The 18,676-nt window shown below is 46.4% G+C and overlaps 1 protein-coding gene across 1 annotated transcript in view; it reads right to left on the bottom strand.

Annotated features, from left to right (window-relative positions):
- KIF17 (kinesin family member 17) overlaps nt 1-18,676 on the bottom strand; it is a 61,325-nt gene that overhangs the window by 13,349 nt on the left and 29,300 nt on the right. Inside the window, exons 5-10 of the mRNA XM_069078437.1 lie at nt 17,681-18,133; nt 12,030-12,139; nt 11,703-11,850; nt 7,586-8,244; nt 6,101-6,178; nt 3,943-4,070 (exon numbers count right to left, since the gene is read on the bottom strand). Of these exons, the coding sequence (XP_068934538.1) occupies nt 3,943-4,070; nt 6,101-6,178; nt 7,586-8,244; nt 11,703-11,850; nt 12,030-12,139; nt 17,681-18,133 (1,576 nt within the window). The remainder of the gene's footprint in view (nt 1-3,942; nt 4,071-6,100; nt 6,179-7,585; nt 8,245-11,702; nt 11,851-12,029; nt 12,140-17,680; nt 18,134-18,676) is intronic.

The raw sequence follows: 18,676 nt of genomic DNA, 5'->3' as shown, positions 1-18,676 counted from the left end.
GCTCTGACATCCTGCGTCCTAAGGGCCCTCCCAGCTCTGACATCCTGTGTTCTAAGGGCCCTCCCAGCTCTGACATCCTCTGTTCTAAGATCACTCCTAGCCCTGACATTCTGTATTCTAAAGGGCCCTCCCAGATCTGACATCCTAAGTTCTAAGGGCCCTCCTAGATCTGACAGTCTCTGTTCTAAGAGCCATTGCAGATTGACATATATCTGTTACAAAGTGGAAGCTGTTGGTTTTTTTTATGGGAAAAGTGTTTGGGAGCAGACACACTCCTGTGTTCTCTCTTCCTGGGGAAATAGCTGTACAGCCCAACCTCTTTTACTAAGGGGTACATTAAAAATTTCACATTCCTTGGACTTCCCCTTGAGTGTCACCTCCTGCAACTGATGAAAAGAGCCTTCCCCCTTTCTCTTCAACTGATGAAAACTAGAGCATGTCAAGAACCTTAGATCATAGACTCAAAACTGAAATTTGACTGTGTTGTCTCATTTGACCCCCTAACTCTGCTCTAAGGCAGATTGGGTCAATGCTATTAGGCCCATTTTATAGATGAGGAAGCAGAGGCTCAAAGAAATGAAGACTGGATCATCAACAGATCACTGGGGTGCACCAGTGAAATGTTTGAAATGCTCTTGGAATTTTTGCTATATGAATGTGAGGAATCCTCTATCAGGGAGAAAGGATGTCTATGACCAGGAACAACAATGAAGTTTGGAGGGAGAGAAAGATGGGGTGACTGTTACCAGGACTGAGGAAGGGTACCCTGTTTTGTGACTGTTCCTGCAAGATTTCTGGAACACAGGATATCAGCTGGGAGGGCCCTTAGAACACAGGATGTCAGAGCTGGAAGGGCCCTTAGAACACAGGATGTCAGAGCTGGGAGGGCCCACTGGAGTCTTTGCTCCCACTGAGAGATCCTTGCCCTTTCGTCCTCTTCCTCAGACCTGCTTTCCCACAGCTGGTGTTTGATTTTAAACTGTCTAAATCAGCAGCTGTTGTTGGCTACCAAATGGAATCTTGCTTGGCTAAGCAGTCAGGAGCTCCCCCCACCTCCAGACATCCAGTACAACGCAAGCTCTTCTCTAGGCACTGATTACCACGTGCCTTCAACACCAGACCGCCACAGCCTGCTCCCAGATGTCCTTGGAGAGCTCAGCCCATCCTGTGAGTTTCCTTTCTCCCTTGTGTTAAGACTAATAACACTGCTGATGGCTGCTGCTCATTCTTCCCTATGACTTCAAGGCTTACACAATATTCGCCTCACAGCAGCCCTGGAAGGTCGGTAATATGAGGCTCAGATTTTAAGAGAAAGGACTTGCCCAAGGTCACAAAGGTGGTAGCAGAGCCAGAACTCAGATTCTGATCTCCTGACTCCCAGATTAAAGAACATGTCATCTCATATAAGTATGAACCTGAACTCTAATTTTAATGACCACACCTGGCCCTGGGGAAGGAAAAAAAAAATTCACCTCCCTCCTTTGTTTGAAAGGTGAGACGTTGTATACACTCCGAAATGTCAATACATTGGATGATTTTGCCGAACTGGAGGGAGATTATGCTCGGGACAACTCCCCAAACCCAGGAGATTAGAGGGAAATTTTGAGAAATGAATATGATGCCAAAACAGGCACCAATAAAACTTAAAAAAAAAAACAAAGTGCAAAACTCTGTCTAAGCATGGCCAAGCCAGGAGGCACAGTGGGGAATTGGGGGCTCAGCAGAGCAACCTGGGAGCAGAGCAGGGCAACTGTCTTTTCAGAAAGAGTTTTGTCATAAAGCATCCGTTCATGTTGTGTGGTTGTGGTTGCTGTTTGTCCTTTGTTCTTGAAGAGGACCATGACATCAGGGAGGTGATGCCATAACGTACAAATGAATAGGATTTAAGTGAGGCAGGGCTGTGTAGGGTCACCAGCCTCACTATTTCCTCCGGAATTATCTTGTTCCAGTGGCCAGATATAGATCAGAATGACTGGAGATGGCCCAGATCCATCCATGCATGCATCCATTCAGCCTCTACGGGCCTACTATTTACTAACATATGAGCACATAGAGCTAACAACGAATACACACACACACACACACACACACACACACTAGCAATCTTAGCCAACTTGATGTGGAGACATTCAGAAAGGTCTCTGACCTTGAGAGGGGAGGTACAAATGTACACTGGGCTTGGGGCAAATGATGCAAAAAGCATCCTAGAATCAACTTTTTAAGATAAATGCAGTTGTGTGGACATTCTAGGATACTGCCCTGTGATGTGCACCCAAAGACCCGGAGACACAGCAAGGTCGAAAGAGGAGAGTAAAAGTATGAGAAACTCCCCTGGAGTCGAGCCCCCAATTATCCTTGCTACCTGGGTGCTAGAAATAGAAAGTGAAACAGAAAACATGATTGAAAGCTATTAAAGTTTGATGCCCTGGACAAGACTCCTGATGCACAGCCTTAGGTTCAGCTCTGTGCTGATGTGACTCTATGCTGTCTTGCACCATGACTTTTCCTTTTCCAAGAGGACACACCTATCTATGCATATCTGACCGTGAGAAAAGTAGAAAGGCATTGCCTAGGGCTTTGGAAGCAGAGTTACTTCTAAATGTGTCAAGCCAGCTAGGCAGTACGGTAAGCGAATTTGAGTGCTGGACTTGGACACAAGAAGTCCTGAGTTCAAATCCTGCCTCAGATACTTAGTAGCCATGTGATTCTGGGCAAGTCTGCAGAGGCCTATTGTCTATCCTTGTGGAATTCCACCCACCAGTGGCACACCAGGGTGCAGGAACACACCTAGGCTTAGGCAGGGCGCAACGTTTAGGAAAGGAAAGGGGGATGCTTCCTGGACCAAGATGATTTTTCATAATCTATTTCACAGAAAAGAGTTGGGAGGGCCCTTAGAACAGAGAAAGTCAGAAGTGGGAGGGCTCTTAGAACACAGGATGTCAGAGCTGGGAGGCTATCCACCAATTGAGGAATGGCTGAACAAGTTGCAATATATTAATGTAATGGAATACTATTGTGCCAAAAGAAATGATGAGCAGGCAGACTTCAGAAAAATCTGGAAAGACTTATATGAACTGAGGCTAAGTGAAGTGAGCAGAACCAGGAGAACATTGTACACAGTAACAGACACAGTGTGTGATGACTGACTTTTACAGGCTTAGTTCTTCTCAGCAACGAAAGGATCTAAGACAACTCCAAAAGACTCGGGATAGAAAATGCTATCTACATCCAGAGAAAGAACTATGAAATCTGAATCCAGATCAGAGCAGACTATTTGCTCTTTTTTTTGTCTGTTTCTTCTTTCTTATGGTTCCTCCCATTGGTTCTAATTATTCTTAACAACATAACTAATGTGAAAATGTTTAATATGAATGTATATGTAGAGCCTATATCAGATTGCACACTGTCTTGAGGAGAGGGTGGGGGGAAAAGGAATAAAATTTAGGACTCAAAAACTTATGGAATTGAATGTCGGAAACTAAAATGAAAAATAATTTTTTAAAAAAGGAACTGGAAAAAAAAGAACACAGAATGCCAGAGCTGGGAAGGTCTTTAGAAAACAGAAGGTCAGAGCTGGAAGAACCCTTAAAATACAGAATGTCAGAGCTAGGAGAGTATGCATATCTGTATACATTCCCTGTCCCTCAGCCTAGTTCCCCTCTTCTGGATATATTCCAATTTATAAAACTTATCAATGTTATTCTTAAACTATGGTCCCAGATGTGGAAAGAACACACCAGATGTGGTTTGCCCAGGGCAGAGCAGGGCACAGTACTCTCACCTCCCTTATTCTGAAGACTATCCCTCTACTATGGTGATCGAGGATCTGGTTAGCTTTCCCTTCTGTGATCAGCCCAGAGGCCCATGGACTTCAGACACACTTGCAGTCACCCCCACCTCTCTCGACAGGGTCCTAGAGCAGCCCTCTCCTCCGGCTCTCACCTGGCCAGCACCTGCTCCTGGTCCACGGCTGCAGGGATTTCATCCGTCACCACCGCCACTTCCACGCCTATGCTCTCTTTTTTGGGGATCTCCACAGGCTGGGGTATCTGTGGCTGCTGCTCAGCTTCCTGGGCAGCAGCAGAAAGAAGACAGTGAGGGTTCTGCAGGTTAGAAAGGTGGAGCCTAAAGAGAGATGAGGGGGGCCAGCAGGTCAAGCACTGGAGGGAATGAAGAGAGGGGACGATGGACTTATTCCTCTCACTCTTCAGCTCTGTGAGTCCAGAGGTATTATACTCCAGCCAAACTAGACTCCTTTCTGTCCCCAGAAGTCAGCCTTCGACTCTCCCACCTCCACACCTTTTCTTATTCTATGCCTTCCACTTAGAATTGCCTCCCTTCTCTCTTCACCTGTTGAATTCCTGCCCATACTCAACCAACACAAATGTCACCTCCCACACTAGGAAAGCTCCTCCCAGATCTCCACATACATACATACTCTAGGGCTGTACTGTTCTGACTGGTGAGGCGGTCAGCACAGGTGTACATGGTTCACTCTATCTGGCTGGCCCCAGACTCTAGAAATCCCATCCATTCCAACAATCCAGCTACCTACTTTTCCTCAGCTAAGCTCCTTTGACTTTGGCTTTGTATCCCACTACCTAGCACAGGAGGCATTTACTAAATGCCTGTTGATTGATTGGTTCATTGAGCAAGCTTAACTCAATTGCCTCCAGTCTGTTCAGCCCTAAATCTACTGATCCTATGGCTACTCTGGGAACAGTAATCAAATCAATTCTACCACTGATCACTCCCCGCTCAAAGCTAAATCTGTGATGCTATGAACCTAGAGTCTAGTGTGGAATAGAGGACAGAGCACTAGAGTTGGGAGTCAGGGAGACTCTCTCAAATCCTCCCTCAGATACTAGCTGTGTGACCCTGGGTGAATCATATCCCTCTGCCTCCATTTCCACATCTATAAAATGGGAGGTTTGGGTCACTGAAGTCCTATGACTCCACTCCCCATCCCTATGACTTCTCAGAGCAAGATATCCTTTTCTGGCCACTGCTTCCCTCTTTGTGCTGTCTCCCCCGGTAGAATGGAAGCTCCTTGAGAGCAGAGATTGACTTCTTTCACTCATTCATTCAGGCACAAAATCTCAGGGGTACTTGCTACAGTGATAGCAGATACTGTCCTTCTTTCTGACTCATCTTCCCGCCAAACTCTAAGCTCCATGAGGTCTGAGATGAACGTCTCTCCATCACCCTCCCCGAACCCAGGCTTGTATTTCACTCAAATACAATGAGAAAAAATTAATGAACTGAATTCCTCAAACCCCAGTAAGTTTAAAGCAAATACTTAGACAAATAAAAATAGCTTCTTGCTTTATTGCAATGCAATGCCTAGGGGCCTGGATTCAGATCCTGCCTCTAACACTTACTACCTAAGAGATGCTATGCTTTCTTTCCTCATCTGTAAAACGGCAGGGTTGGATTCCATGGCCTGTAAGGACCCTCCCAGCTCTAAATCAATTACTTGAGAAGAGCTATGTTTCATTTCAAAGGAACAGAGGAAACGTGAGCATTTCAGGTAAGTGTGCCCACCAGGAGGCAATGCTAGCCAGTCATCTAAGCACAGGGCAGATGAGACCTCCTGCAATGGGCCTCACCCCATGGCCCTAGGTAGCAGCCCTCTTACCCTCTGGAAACTACCCTGTATTTATGTGGCAAGTAGCCTGTACCTCCTCCTCCATATATATGGTGTACTTCCCCTAGCAGAATATACGCTTCCTGAGGGCAGTGACCCATTCTTGTCCCTGAATCCCTCGTGCTCTAGCGCACAGTAGGGGCTTAATGAATGGGACGAATCCAATTCCTGGATAACACAGTCCCAGTCCAGTTCCATAACTAGAGGGTGGCCGTTCTGTAGCAGGGCATTCAGGGAATTGGAGAAATACTGGAGGACCCTTCAATGGGGGCACCAGGGGAAGAAAGGAATCTCCCACACAGTTAACAAGCAGGGCTCCCACTTCTCTGAATTTGTACCACAACTCCAGGAGGAAAGGTTGTATGCAGGACTGAAGACTTTCAAAAGCCTTGTCTTGGTGAGTTCCTCATTCAGTGTGCTACGTGGGGAAAGCAGACAGGAGCAGCTACTCACACTTTGGGGCACTGTTTCAAAGCCAGGATCAGCTTCGGGCTTCATGTCACTTGGTGGCAACAGGTCGGTCATGGAATACTTGAAATGGGAGGGATGAAAAAGGGAATGGGATGATCTGAGCAGCAATGCCCTCTCCCAGCTACTCACCTCCTCCCTTAACACTGGCATCCAACACCTTTTCCCTCTGCATTGAGGAGAGGACAGAGAAGGAGAGAAGGGGAAGGGAAAGAGGGATGGGAGGAAAGAGGAGAGGAGGAGGAAGAGAAAGGAAGAGGGAAGAAGAGAAAGAAAAGAAGGAGAGATATGAAGGGGAGAGGAGAAGAGAGGAGGAAGAGGGAAGACGAGATGGAAAAGGAGAAGAGAGATGAAGCAGAAAGGCAAGAGGGGTGGAGGAAGAGAGGAAATGAAGAGTGAAAAAGGCAAGGAAGGTGGAGAAGAGAGATGAAGGGTAGAGGAGAGAGGAGAGAAGGAAGGGGTAAGGGGGAGGGAAGAAGAAAGGAGAGGAGGAAGAGGAAAAAGAAAGAGGGAAGAAGAGAAAGGAGGGGCGAAAAAAGATGAAGGGGAAAGGAGAAGGAAGGAGAGAGAGAAAGAGAAAGAAGGAGGGAGAAAGAGGATGGATCAGAGGATCATAGATGGAAGGGACCTTGTAAGTCAGTGAGTTCAACCCCCACATTTTACAGATGAGCCCCAGAGAAGTTACAAGATTCACCTGGGGTGAATGAAAATAGGAGAAAAGAGAAGACAGAGAGAGAGGAAGAAAAGAGAGTAGGGAGATAAAGGAGAGCAGAGAAAGAGGAGGAGGAAGGAAATAAGTGGGGAAGGGAAGGAGATCGTAAAGGAGAGAGAAAGGAAAAAGAAAAGGCAAGAGAAGAGAAGAGGGGAGAGGGAGTGAGCACTAGAAGAGGAGAGAGGAAAAATGGGGAAGAGAAGAAGAAGGGAGAGTTCTTTAGTTAGAGGAAAGAACAGAAGAAATATTCAAAGATGGTCTAGAAGTGAAAGGCTCCACATGAGAGAAGGAATCATGTTCTGCATCCCTACCCTTCCAGTCCCATGGCATCTTCCACCCACCACTCAGTCAAGGGCACTTCAAGGTCAGTATCACGCCTCAAGTAAGCCTCCGTATCCTTCCCTTCCTCCATCTCCCATAGCTCTTTCACCCCAGGAATAATTGAGGGCATTTGCCTCCCCTAACCAAGTCACCAGACAGGACACAGAATGGGCACCTACCTGAGAAGTTACCTGATTTACAAAATCGAGGCTATGTATCCCCAGTTTTCTGAGAGCTAGATTTGTCCTCCCCTCTCCAGGGTCCCCAAATACTACTGTGCCCACCCCCAGGCCATCAAGGTGGAGTAAGAGGTACCATGATTATAAGTTCTAGCCATGCCCTTCCAAAATACCATGTACATTCTCCAACATTCCCTGCTTGACAAATTCAGGGATGGTCAACTTCCCTTAATCAAGTGACCATAAAGCAAAAGATACCTCCAGCGCAATGTCTGACATATCCAGATTGTTGGTAGCCCCAGAGGAAATCTTGGACAGCTTGACCTCCAGCTCATCAAATATGGCCAGCTGCCCAGCGATCTGCTCAGCTTCTGGAGATGTAATGTCTAGCATAAGAGGTTGCATCTCCACAAATGTCTGTTCCAGGAGGGACTGCATGACCTGCTCAGAGTCATCTTCACCTTGGAAGAAGGCTTCAGGCTTGGGGGGAAGCTCATCCTTGAACAAGGCATCAGGAACATCAGTTGCAATGATGTCAGGTGGCAGCGGGGCCTCCGGCTCAGTGGAAATGTCCAATGGAAATGCTTCCTCAGACATAAATGGGACTTCCACCTTGGGGGGTACTTCTGACAGGAAGGGGGGCTCAGGTAGGAAGGGGACCTCAGGCTGGCAGGGCTCCTCAGATTCCTCCAACAATGGTATCCCCAACGACGGGAGCTCCAACACTGGGACCTCCAATGATGGGACTTCAGGGAATACCTCCAGCTGGCCTTCAGATTTTGGGAGGTCTTCACCCGTGGGGACAGCTTCAGCCTTGGACAGGGTCTCAGCCCTGAGCAGTTCCTCAGCTTTGGCCAGGGCCTCAGCTTTGGCCAGGGCCTCAGCCTTCAGGGCAGCTTCTGGAAAATGAAACCCTTCTGTTACTATTTTCTTTTTTTTTTTATTATTATTAATTCTTTAATTTATTAATTTTTTTGTTTCCTTTTAATTTACAGGATTCAATTCCACAATTCCTTGAATTTCACATTTTGTCCCCCTCCCTCCCCTCCCCCCCCCTGGCGTCTTATAATCAAGTATAGGATCTGTAGATACTTTCACATTATACAATGGTCAGGTTATAAGGATGGATTGTACCAGCTGGGATGCAAAATGGTATAGAGGACATAAAATCAAATAAGAGAACAAAAAAGATCAGGTATTTTGCTTCCACCTGGATATAAATTTAGTTCTTTCTAGTTCTTTCTCTGGATGCACGTTTTTCTCTCCATCATGCGTCTTTTGGGATTGACTTATATCCCTGCATTGTTGAGAAGAGTCCAGTCTATCTGTTACTATTTTCTAAGGGGTGGAGGGAATGTTGATGAGCTCAGGGGACTTCCCCAAACCCAGAATCATGCCACTAACAGGAAGTTTGCTCCAAATTGTCCCAAAGCACACTCTCTCTATGTGGCTAGCTTATATTCAAGGCCCCAAGTGGTCAGACTTCATCCAGGAGAGTTTCCCCCATGAATCCCAACACACACGCATGTTCGAGCCTCTGTATCTTTGTTCATGTCATTTCCCCAACTAGAGTGTCCCTCTTGCCACTCTCCTATTATCCAAACCCATCCTTCTGGGGTCAGCTGAATGCCCAGCTTCAGAGAACCTTTCCTGACCATCCCACTGCACTGGGATCGCTCTGCCCATGTCATGATATCTGTGACATTAGTAGGCACCTATGTGCCCGAGATCAAATCCAGCCTCAGATACTTACTAGCTCTGTGACGGCAGCTAGATGCCACGGTGGATAGAGCACCGGGCCTGGAGTCAGGAGGATCTGAGTTCAAATCTGGCCTCAGACATTTCCTACCTGTATGACTGTGGGCAAGTCACTTAATAACCCTATTTGCCTCAGTTTCCTCATCTGTAAAACAAGCCGGAGAAGGAAATGGCAAACCCCTCTAGGATCTCTGCCAAGAGAACCCCAAATGGGGTTGCGGAGAGTCAGACATGACTGAACAACAGCAAACAAACTCCATGACCCTGGGCAAGTCACTTAACAGGTCTGCCTCATTTTTTCCATCTATAAAACAGGGATAATAACAGCCCCTACCTGCCAGGGTTGCTTTGAGGATCAAATGAGATTATAATTGTAGAGCCCTGAGCACAGTGCGTGACGCATAGTAGGTGCCATATAAGTGTCATCCATCGGCACTGACCTGCTCCTGGGTGGAGCTGCTCTCCCCAGTAAGGCTCTAAGCTTCTCAGGAACAATCCTTTTATTCTTAGGTCTGTGATTTAATCCATGTGGGAAGATCCCCACACTGAAACTCCTCCCTCCCCACCAGATTCAGGCCAGCAATTCACCTGCCAATTATAGTCCTAGAAAGCTGCCTGGGGGCCCTGGGTTACCTAGCCCAGGGTCCAATGGCCCCGTGTGCCAGAGGGAGGCCAGACCCAAGTGTTTTTGACTCAGAACCTAGGCCTCTAGGGGAATGTAATAGGGACTCAAGAACCCCCTTCCAAGAATAACGATCACAAAGGTAACTCACACTTCCAAACATGCTTTATTGTTTATAAAGTTCTTGTCTTCTGGGAGGGTAAGTATAATTTTGTGGATGAAGAAACAGGCTTAGAGATCAAATAACCTGCCCAAAGTCACACTGGAAATAAGCCAGGACTCAACCCCAGGCTCTCTGTCTCACAGAATCACAGAAGGGCAGGGTGATGTAATCAATAGGGTACCAGATCTGGGTTCAAACCCTAGTCAGACACTGACTAGATATGTGACCCTGGGCAAGTCACTTCTATCCCTCTGTGACTGTTTTCACATCCATAAAATGAGGAGGGGGGCAGAGGGCTGGACTGGATAATCTTTCAATTCTCTTCTAGTCCTAAATCTGTGCTCCTATGATCCAATGATATCCTGAAACAGAAAGGGCGTCCCAACCTCACCTCTACAACCAAAAAATGGTTACCCAGACTTTGCTTGGAGATATCCAGGGAGAGAAACCTTCCCAGTGCCATTGGGTACTTTGCTTCTTGTAATCTACCATGTTGGACCAAAAAGACATTCAGAAATATTGAGTTTCCCAAATGCCACCCAAAGGGTCTAAATGGTGTATTGTTCCAGGTGTCCGAGGGAAAATGCATCCCTCTGATCAAATTCCTGGGCCTTCTCTTTGGTCATTTTCCCATTCTGCCTTGGCGTACAGTGCCTAGCACACAAGGTCATGCACAGAGTAGGTGTCCAATAGATATTTGCTGAATTCAATTATCTATGCAAGTCTCATTCCCTTTCCCCATGAAATTATTGATAGGCGCTGGCTATTAACCCTTTTTAAAAAAATTCTCAGTGCATTGCATTTGACTTTCTATAGAGTAAGTATTAATGTACATGGCTAAGAGATAGTGGATTATAGATATAAAGTGAGGCATAGATTTTTCTTTTTTCTTTAAAATAATTCTTTTAGGGACAGCTAGGTGGCCCAGTGAATACAGCACTGGTCCTAGAGTCAGGAGGACCTGAGTTCAAATCCAGACTCAGACATTTAACATTTACTAACCATGTGACCTTGGGCAAGTCACTTAACCCCTAAAATTTTTTTTTTGTTCCAAATTCTCTTCCTCCTTCCACCTCCTCCCCATCCATTGAAAAGGCAAGAAATATGATACCATTAGACATATTAAGTCATGCAAAACATATTTCTTCATTAGAGGCATATATATTCAAACACTGTTCATTTGTTTTGCTTGATTGCAACTATTCATTACCAAGGAGAATTCTATCAGGGGCAGAGGATTCATTGATATACTGACAGAAGACAAGGAAAGAGTCTGCATAAAACACCAAAAAGGACAAAAAGGGGGAGCAGAATTTTAAAAACAATGGAATGTCTTATCCTTCATGAATGAACAGCATCCTTCTGAGTCACTATGAGGAGGACAAGCCCTCTGGGGTGTTTCCCCAGCCCTAGGTCACATCAAATCACCCTGGTCCGCTCTTCCATGGGATCAATGGCAGACCTGTACTGGAGGATATCACATGTAGTCAGGAAGCAGAGGAAAGATCACCAGCTTCCACAAGAACCAACCCCAAGACTTGGCCTCATGACAACTAGGCTTAAACCTCTGAGCCACATGGTTCACGAGACGAACACAGGTAGCCAGCATGGTGGAGCAGAAAGGGCCCTGGGTCTGGAATCAGAGACCTTGGATTCAAATCCCACTTCTGAGGCTTCCTATCTCCTCCTTGGGCCTCAGTTTCTCCCTCTGTAAAATGAGGGGGTTGAACCAGGTGACCTCTGAAGTCGATAATGCTATGAGATGCCCCAATCTTAGCATTCGTGTCTCTTTATCATCACCCCCCTGCCGCTCGCCCCTGAGCAGTACCCACCGGCCTCCCTCCTGAGGTTCTCTTCCAAAGTGGAAAGCTTCACATCATAAGAATTACGCATGGCGGTGATGTCTTCTTCCAGCTTGGCTCTCGACTCCTGCTCTGCTTCATAATCAGCCTTCAGCCGGGCCAGCCGTTCCTCATACTCCTGAAAGACAGGGCAGCATTCCATGATCAGAGGACCAGAAGATTAGGAGTCCAGAGGGACCTTAGAGATCATTTAGACCACTTCATTCAACCATCAGGTAACTGTGGACACAGCACTGGGCAAAAACTGTCAGGAAAACCTGAGTTCAAATCCAGCCTCACTCACTCACTGGTTCTTACCTCCCGAATCAGCTGCTTCTCTGCTTCAGTATCTGGCTGAGGGGGTGGTGGTGGGGGCATCTTCTCCTCGGTTTGCTCGGCTTTACCAAACATCTGGTTGGACAATAAGGCTGGGGGCAAACAGATCACAGGGGTCAATGTGTAATCCAAAATCATTCAGAAACCACGCTTAGAAATTAGTCTGTATAATCCCATTGGTAACAAACTGCTGTGTGAGTATTAGTTTACATATATCACAAAATTATATCAAATATGTTTATTTGACGTTTAGACCAGACTTGGGGAGCCATTGGTATACAGTGTGGTGTCAAACTCAAATAGAAACAGATCCCTGCAGGCAGTCATATTGACTTGAAAAATCATAAATTAGCATTATCTATGTCGGGAGTAGGGAACCAGCAGCCGAGGTCACATGTGGCCCTCTAGGTCCTCAAAGGCATCCCTTTGACTGAGCTTGGATTGGTCAAAGGGCCACACTTGAGGACCTAGAGGGCCACATGTGGCCTCGAGGCCTCAGTTTCCCTACCCTTGTTCTAGATTGTATCCAGTTTTTATTTATTTTGCTAAACATTTCCCCAAATGCATTTTAATCTGATTTGGCAGGGTGTTTTGTTCAAGTTTGACGCCTCTGGTATAGGGCACTCCTGAGGAGGAAACTCCCTCCACCAAGTGCAGATCAACAATTCCTTAAGCTCAGACTGGATCTTGTGACTCCCCTGCTCAACCAGTGCCAGCGGTTTCCTATGACCTCGAGGATCAAAAATAAGCTCTTCTGTTTAGTTTTCAAAGCCCTCCTTGACCTAGTCCCAACCTCTCTTTCCAGCCCCAGTGGCTATCACTCCCCCTCCCACATTCCATAATCCAGTCAGTCTGGCCTTCTTTCGGTTCCTCACACAAAACTAGTCCCCCCTAACTGCCACATCTGGAATACCCTCTTTTCTTATTCTTATTTATAAAGTCCCCCCCCCACTTTTTTTTTGGAGAGGAGAAGACAGGACAATTGGGGTTAAGTGACTTGCCCAAGGTCACACAACTAGTAAGTGTTAAGTGTCTGAGGTCGGGTTTGAACTCAGGTCCTTCTGACTCCAGAGCTGGTGCTCTATTCACTGCGCCACCTAGCCACCCCCACATTTTTGTTTTTTATCAATAAGGCAAGGAAAAGAGAGTAGGATGGAAATTTTTATTTCAAAGTAAAATCATATAATCTGCTTGTAATTATTTGTTTTTAAAATACATTTGAGAGGCAGCTAGGTAGCACAGTGAATAGAGGACAGGCCCTGGAGTCAGGAGGATCTGAGTTCAAATCTGGCCTCAGACATTTGACACACTTACTAGCTGGGTTGACCTTAACTGTCACTTAACCCCAATTGCCTTGCCTTCCCCCATCCAAAATAAAATAAAATACATTTGCACAGATAGAAGAAATCATAATAAAATAATTTAAATTTTAAAAAAATACTTAGTGTAAGCAATTAGTGTGATTGACTCACCTGATCCTAGAGAAGTTATCTTTCTTTTTTTGCTTTTTGGAGGGCAATTGGGGTCAAGTGACTTGCCCAAGGTCACACAGCTAGTTTTTGTGTTAAGTACCTGAGGCTGCATTTGAACTGAGGTCCTCCTGACTCCAGGGCCGATGCTCTATTCACTGCACCACCTAGCCACCGCTTGAGAACTTATCTTTTACATGAATCCTTCCCAAATTCCCCCAACTGCTGGCACTGCCCTCCCTCCCAGATTACCCTGAATTTTATTATTTTGTCTATATTTGTATTTCTTTACTTTATATTGATGCTGACTACATTTTATATGCGATTCTCTTCCCCACAAGCTCACTGCAAGTAGGAATCATCAATTTTTGTACTTATAACCTCAGTGTCTGACCCACAGGAGATAGTTAAAATACATGGTTGATATAAGTACTTCTAGAATAGTGGTTCTCAAACTTTAACTCTTTACACTCTTAATTGATTGATCACCTACCCTCAAAGAGCTATTGTTTATCTGGGTCATACCAAGGGGCATGGTGGAGCCGGCTCATATCAACTCAAGAAAGCTGATTGTTAAATTTTCCTTGTGAGCATTTACACCTTGGAAAATAGGCAAGTAATACAAATCAGGACTTGACTCATTGTTTCATTGGTTGTCTAGGCTTAAGAAAGTGATGGAGAAAATGGTAATTTTGCAAATTAAACTTAAAAGTGTATCATGAACATATCCCCACCCCCCCACATCAAGCTGGTTGTTAAACATTTGCCAGTACATCCTTGGTGTTCTCTGTCAATATTTACCATATTAGAAATTAAAATATATTAGTATTATTATGAAAATAGTTTTGACCTTATGAACACCCTGAAATTTGACCTTATGGCTCCCTGGGGCCCCAGCAGTCCCTGGAACAAACTTTGAGAAGGGCTGTTTTAGAAGGCGTTTCCTGATTCCCCCAGCTGTTAAGTGCTTTCCTTTCCAAGGTTACCTTGTATTCACTTTATATGTGTCCTGTATATACCTATATATGTATTTTGTACAGACCTATATATGTACAGAGTCACACAGCTACTAAATATTTGAGGGAAGATTTGAACTCAGGGCTTCCCAACTCCCGGGCCAGAGCTCTGTGCACTGTGGCACCCCCTAGCTGTCTATCAAAAGGAACCAGAGGGAAGGTAGGTCATCTGTAGCTGCTTCACCAAAAGAGTTGGACCCAGATCCCCTCTGCTGAGGTGAGAGTGGGTGGGATAGCACCGCCTCCCGGGATGAGGTCAGGGAGCCCTTGAAGTCATTATTAAGATATAATAACACCTGGCCTTTATAAGGGGTTTATGCCTCATAAAGTGCTTTCCCATCAGCTATCTTACTTGATTCTTGGTAGGGCAGGGGTTATTATCTCCATTTCACAGGTGGAGAAGTTGAGGCCCAGGGAGAGTACTTGCCTAAAGTCACACAAGAAATTAGTGGTTGGGCCAGAAGCTGGAGCTATGCCTCCTGACTCCCAGGTCAGTGCTCTCTCCACGACCTCATAGGAGAGGCAGCCCTCCCCAGGGACAAGGCTGGCTGGAAGCACAGGCAGAGTTTTGGTGAGGGGCTGGTCCTCTCTCTCAGCTTTTGCCAGGGTCCTGTCAATCTCTTATCAAGTCAGAATTTAGAGGCAGCAAATCCTGGAGGTCACTGGACTTGGAGGCTGGAAGACCTCAGTGCAGACCTTGCTATGTGATCCTGGGCCTCAGTTTCCTCATATATAAAATAAGAGTGTTGGCTTTGATGGTCTCTAAGTTGAGAAAGGAGCACCTCCAGATGAATGGATGAGTTTGGGGGCTCTCTGGCTCAGCGCCCCTGCATTGTGGCTGGAAGCTGGAAGATCACGGCCCTGGAGTCAGGGATGGGAACCCTGGCCTTTTGCACCCCATATTCCCATGGTCCCCAGTGACAGCAGAACATTTTGGTAGGAGATATGATGAGCAAGACAGTCTAATAAGCATGTAGGGGGAGGTGGGTGAGTCATCCCAGCTGACAAGAAGCTCAGCACTGCTGCCATGGGCACTGGCGGAGGAGGCTTGCAGTACATGGCACATGGTAGGAGAAAGGAGGACAAGACCTGCCCCCGAATGGCAGAGATGAGCAACAAGGCCCTCCACCTCCTCCACCCACCATGGCCCCGGGGTTTGCCAGGCAGCTTCAAAGGACCCATGAGCCACCTGGCCTAAGTGTGCCAGAACTCAGTGGAAAATGCCCCCATCACACAGACGGGAAGACCAAAGCATTCAGAGGGACAAGGATGTGTCCCCAGGGTTGGCTCCAATGAGACAGACAGACAATTGATAGAAAGATAGACAGATGATAGAAAGAAAGATAGACAGATAGACGATAGAAAGATAGACAGACAGATGATAGAAAGATAGACAGATGATAGAAAGATAGATAGACACACAGACAGATGATAGAAAGATAGACAGATAGATGATAGAAAGAAAGATAGACAGACAGATAGACAGACAGACAGACAGACACATAGATACATAGATAGATATGTGGATAGATTAGATGATAGATAGATAGATGGATAGATAGATAGATAGATAGATAGATAGATAGATAGATAGATAAAAATAGGTAGATAGAAAGACAGATACATGCATATACATATGTATGTATTATATATGTATGTGGATATATGCATGTATACATGTATATATGTATGTGTATATATTGATACAGATAAATTAAAATGCTATATAAATGCCAGTTGTTAAAATTACAAACAATACATTTTTTCAGACCCAGGGACTGAAGAAGATTTCCTGTTTTACCATGGGGAGACTGAGAACTGTGTTGGAGAAGGAGTGCTTCTACCAAGGAAATCACCCATCCTTGAGGGATTTCAGCATATTTTACATTAGGCTTAACCTCTGGAGACCCTAGGCAACCTGGGGAGGTGGCATGTCACAGTGGGTAGAGTACTGGTCAGGAGGCCCTGGGTTTGAACCCAGTCTTAGTTATCTACTGGGTGGCCCTTGGCAAGTCATGTGATGTCTCAGGGCTCCAGGCAACTCTGAGATGAGAAGTTCCAGAGCAGCAGGGTCATTAGTCAAGGGAAATCTCTCACTTGGAGCTGCCTATGCCTAGAATAAACTAACAGGTCTGCCTGAAAAAAAAATGCAAGGGACCATTCTTATGAGGTCCAGTGAAGCCAGCTTCATCTCATAAGAAGGATCTGAGAAGGCCCATGGTGGGCAAACATCTTGTCCCATCACATATCCAACAAAGACACTGAGGGACATTTTGAGGGCAGGCCTCCCTGAAGGACTCCCAAGTTCAGGAATGGTCCTGCTAACTCCAAGGTCATCTCATCTCAGGGCCCCCTCCCAAAGGAAGCCTTTCATGATTCCCCCACGTGCGTCTTCCTTCTAACTTCTTAGGCCTCCTTATCTGTGTAAACGTAGCACGCCTCTGGTAGAATGCAAGCTCCTTGAGGACAGGGCCTGCTTTCATTCCAAATCTGGCACCTCCAAGTGCCCAGCCTGGTGTCTAGCACATAGTAGGCACTTAATCGATGTTTATTTTCTTGAACTGAGTCCCTATTTCTACCTGGTAGAGATTCAACTCAACAAATCCAACAAATACAGTAGTGCCTATTATGTGCATGGTGATAAAAAGATTAAAAACAAATCACCCTGGATTATTGCAACAGCTTCCTAATTATTCTCCCTACCTCAAGGCTCCCTCTGCTTGAAAACATTCTCCACATGGGCCATAGGGACATCCCCAGAGCAAGACCTCCCCATGTCACTTCCCTGCTCTATAAGCTCCAATGGCTCCCTGTGGCCTCTAGAATAAAACCCTTTGACCTTTAAGGCTCCTTACAATCTGGCTCTGCCCCAGCTCTCCAGGCTTATTCCACATTTCTCCCCTACTCTAGGAAGGAGTGACATGGTTCGATGTCCTCTCTCCTCAAGAACCTTCTGCAGCTCCCTGTGCCCTCCAGCTAATGTATAAATTCCTCTCCCTTTCCAGTCAAAGTCATCTTCTACATGGGTGGGAGGATGGATTAGACTGTGGGAGAGCAGTTAGGAAGCCAGCCCAATGACAAGGGTCATCCAAACCCACATCTGGAGCTGCGACGCCCCTCCTCACACAGGCCCCCCGCCCCAGCCTACCTGTCAGGTTGTTTGAGGTCACCGTCTGAGCCAAGATGGCTTTCAGTTTCTTGATCTCCTCCTGGTACTCTCTCAGGAGGGCATCCTTGGGGTCCTCGTTTATGCGAGGCTTGTTCTTAATGTTCTTGGCTCTGTTGGCGTACCTCAGGGTGCTGAGCGTCTCATCATAGTTATTGTCGGCAGGGGACAGGCAGGCCACCATGAGGGTCTTGGTGTTGCCTCCCAGGGAGTCCTGCAGCAGCCGGGTCAGCTTTGAGTCCCGGTAGGGAATGTGTTTGCAGCGGCCGTCCACCAGGGCCGAGATGACGTTGCCCAAGGCGGATAGAGAGAGGTTAATTTTTGTGGCCTCTTTCAGCCGCTCCCCTGTGGCCCCTGTTTTTGACTGTCTCTCGCTGCCAGCCAAGTCGACTAGATTCAACTTCCCTGCCCGAAGGTGATCTTTGCCTCGCTCATCTGTGGGGGAAGAAACAAGAGGGACCAGGGAGAGAGAAAGGGAGAGGGTGGCTTGTCTGGTAACCTCCATCCCTGGTCAGCCAAGGTGAGACCTTGGCGGGGTTTTACCTAACAGGCAGCGTAGCTTAGGGGGACAGGGCAGCGGGTCTGGGTTCAAATCTCCCCTTAGACCCTTACCAGCCATGTAACCCTGGGCAAGTCACTCAAATTCTCTGGGCCGCAGCTCCTTAATTTGTAAAATAAACGGGTTGGATCTGAGGGCTCCAAGGTTCCTTCCAGCTCAGAATCTATGATCTGATCATACATCAGCCATGTGGCCCTCAGCAACTCTCTTTATCTCAGTTTCCTCACCTGTAAAATAAGGGAGCTGGACTTGATGGCTTCCAAGGTCTTTCCCAGTTCTAATGCAATGATCCTGTATTTGTAAACCTGGACTCTTTCCTCTCCGGAATCTCTCCCCCCAAGTCCTACAAACTCCACCTCAGCAACATCCCTCTAGTTCCACCCTAGCCCAGGTGGCCTCTGATTACCTCCCTCCTAGAC

This window comes from Petaurus breviceps, unplaced genomic scaffold (assembly GCF_028583685.1).
Source record: "Petaurus breviceps papuanus isolate PSGF00001 unplaced genomic scaffold, PetGlider_PUasm1.0 91041, whole genome shotgun sequence".
NCBI lineage: Eukaryota > Metazoa > Chordata > Mammalia > Diprotodontia > Petauridae > Petaurus > Petaurus breviceps.
The sequence above is the reverse complement of the archived record's forward strand: the minus strand, read 5'-3'. Positions and strand labels throughout refer to the sequence as shown.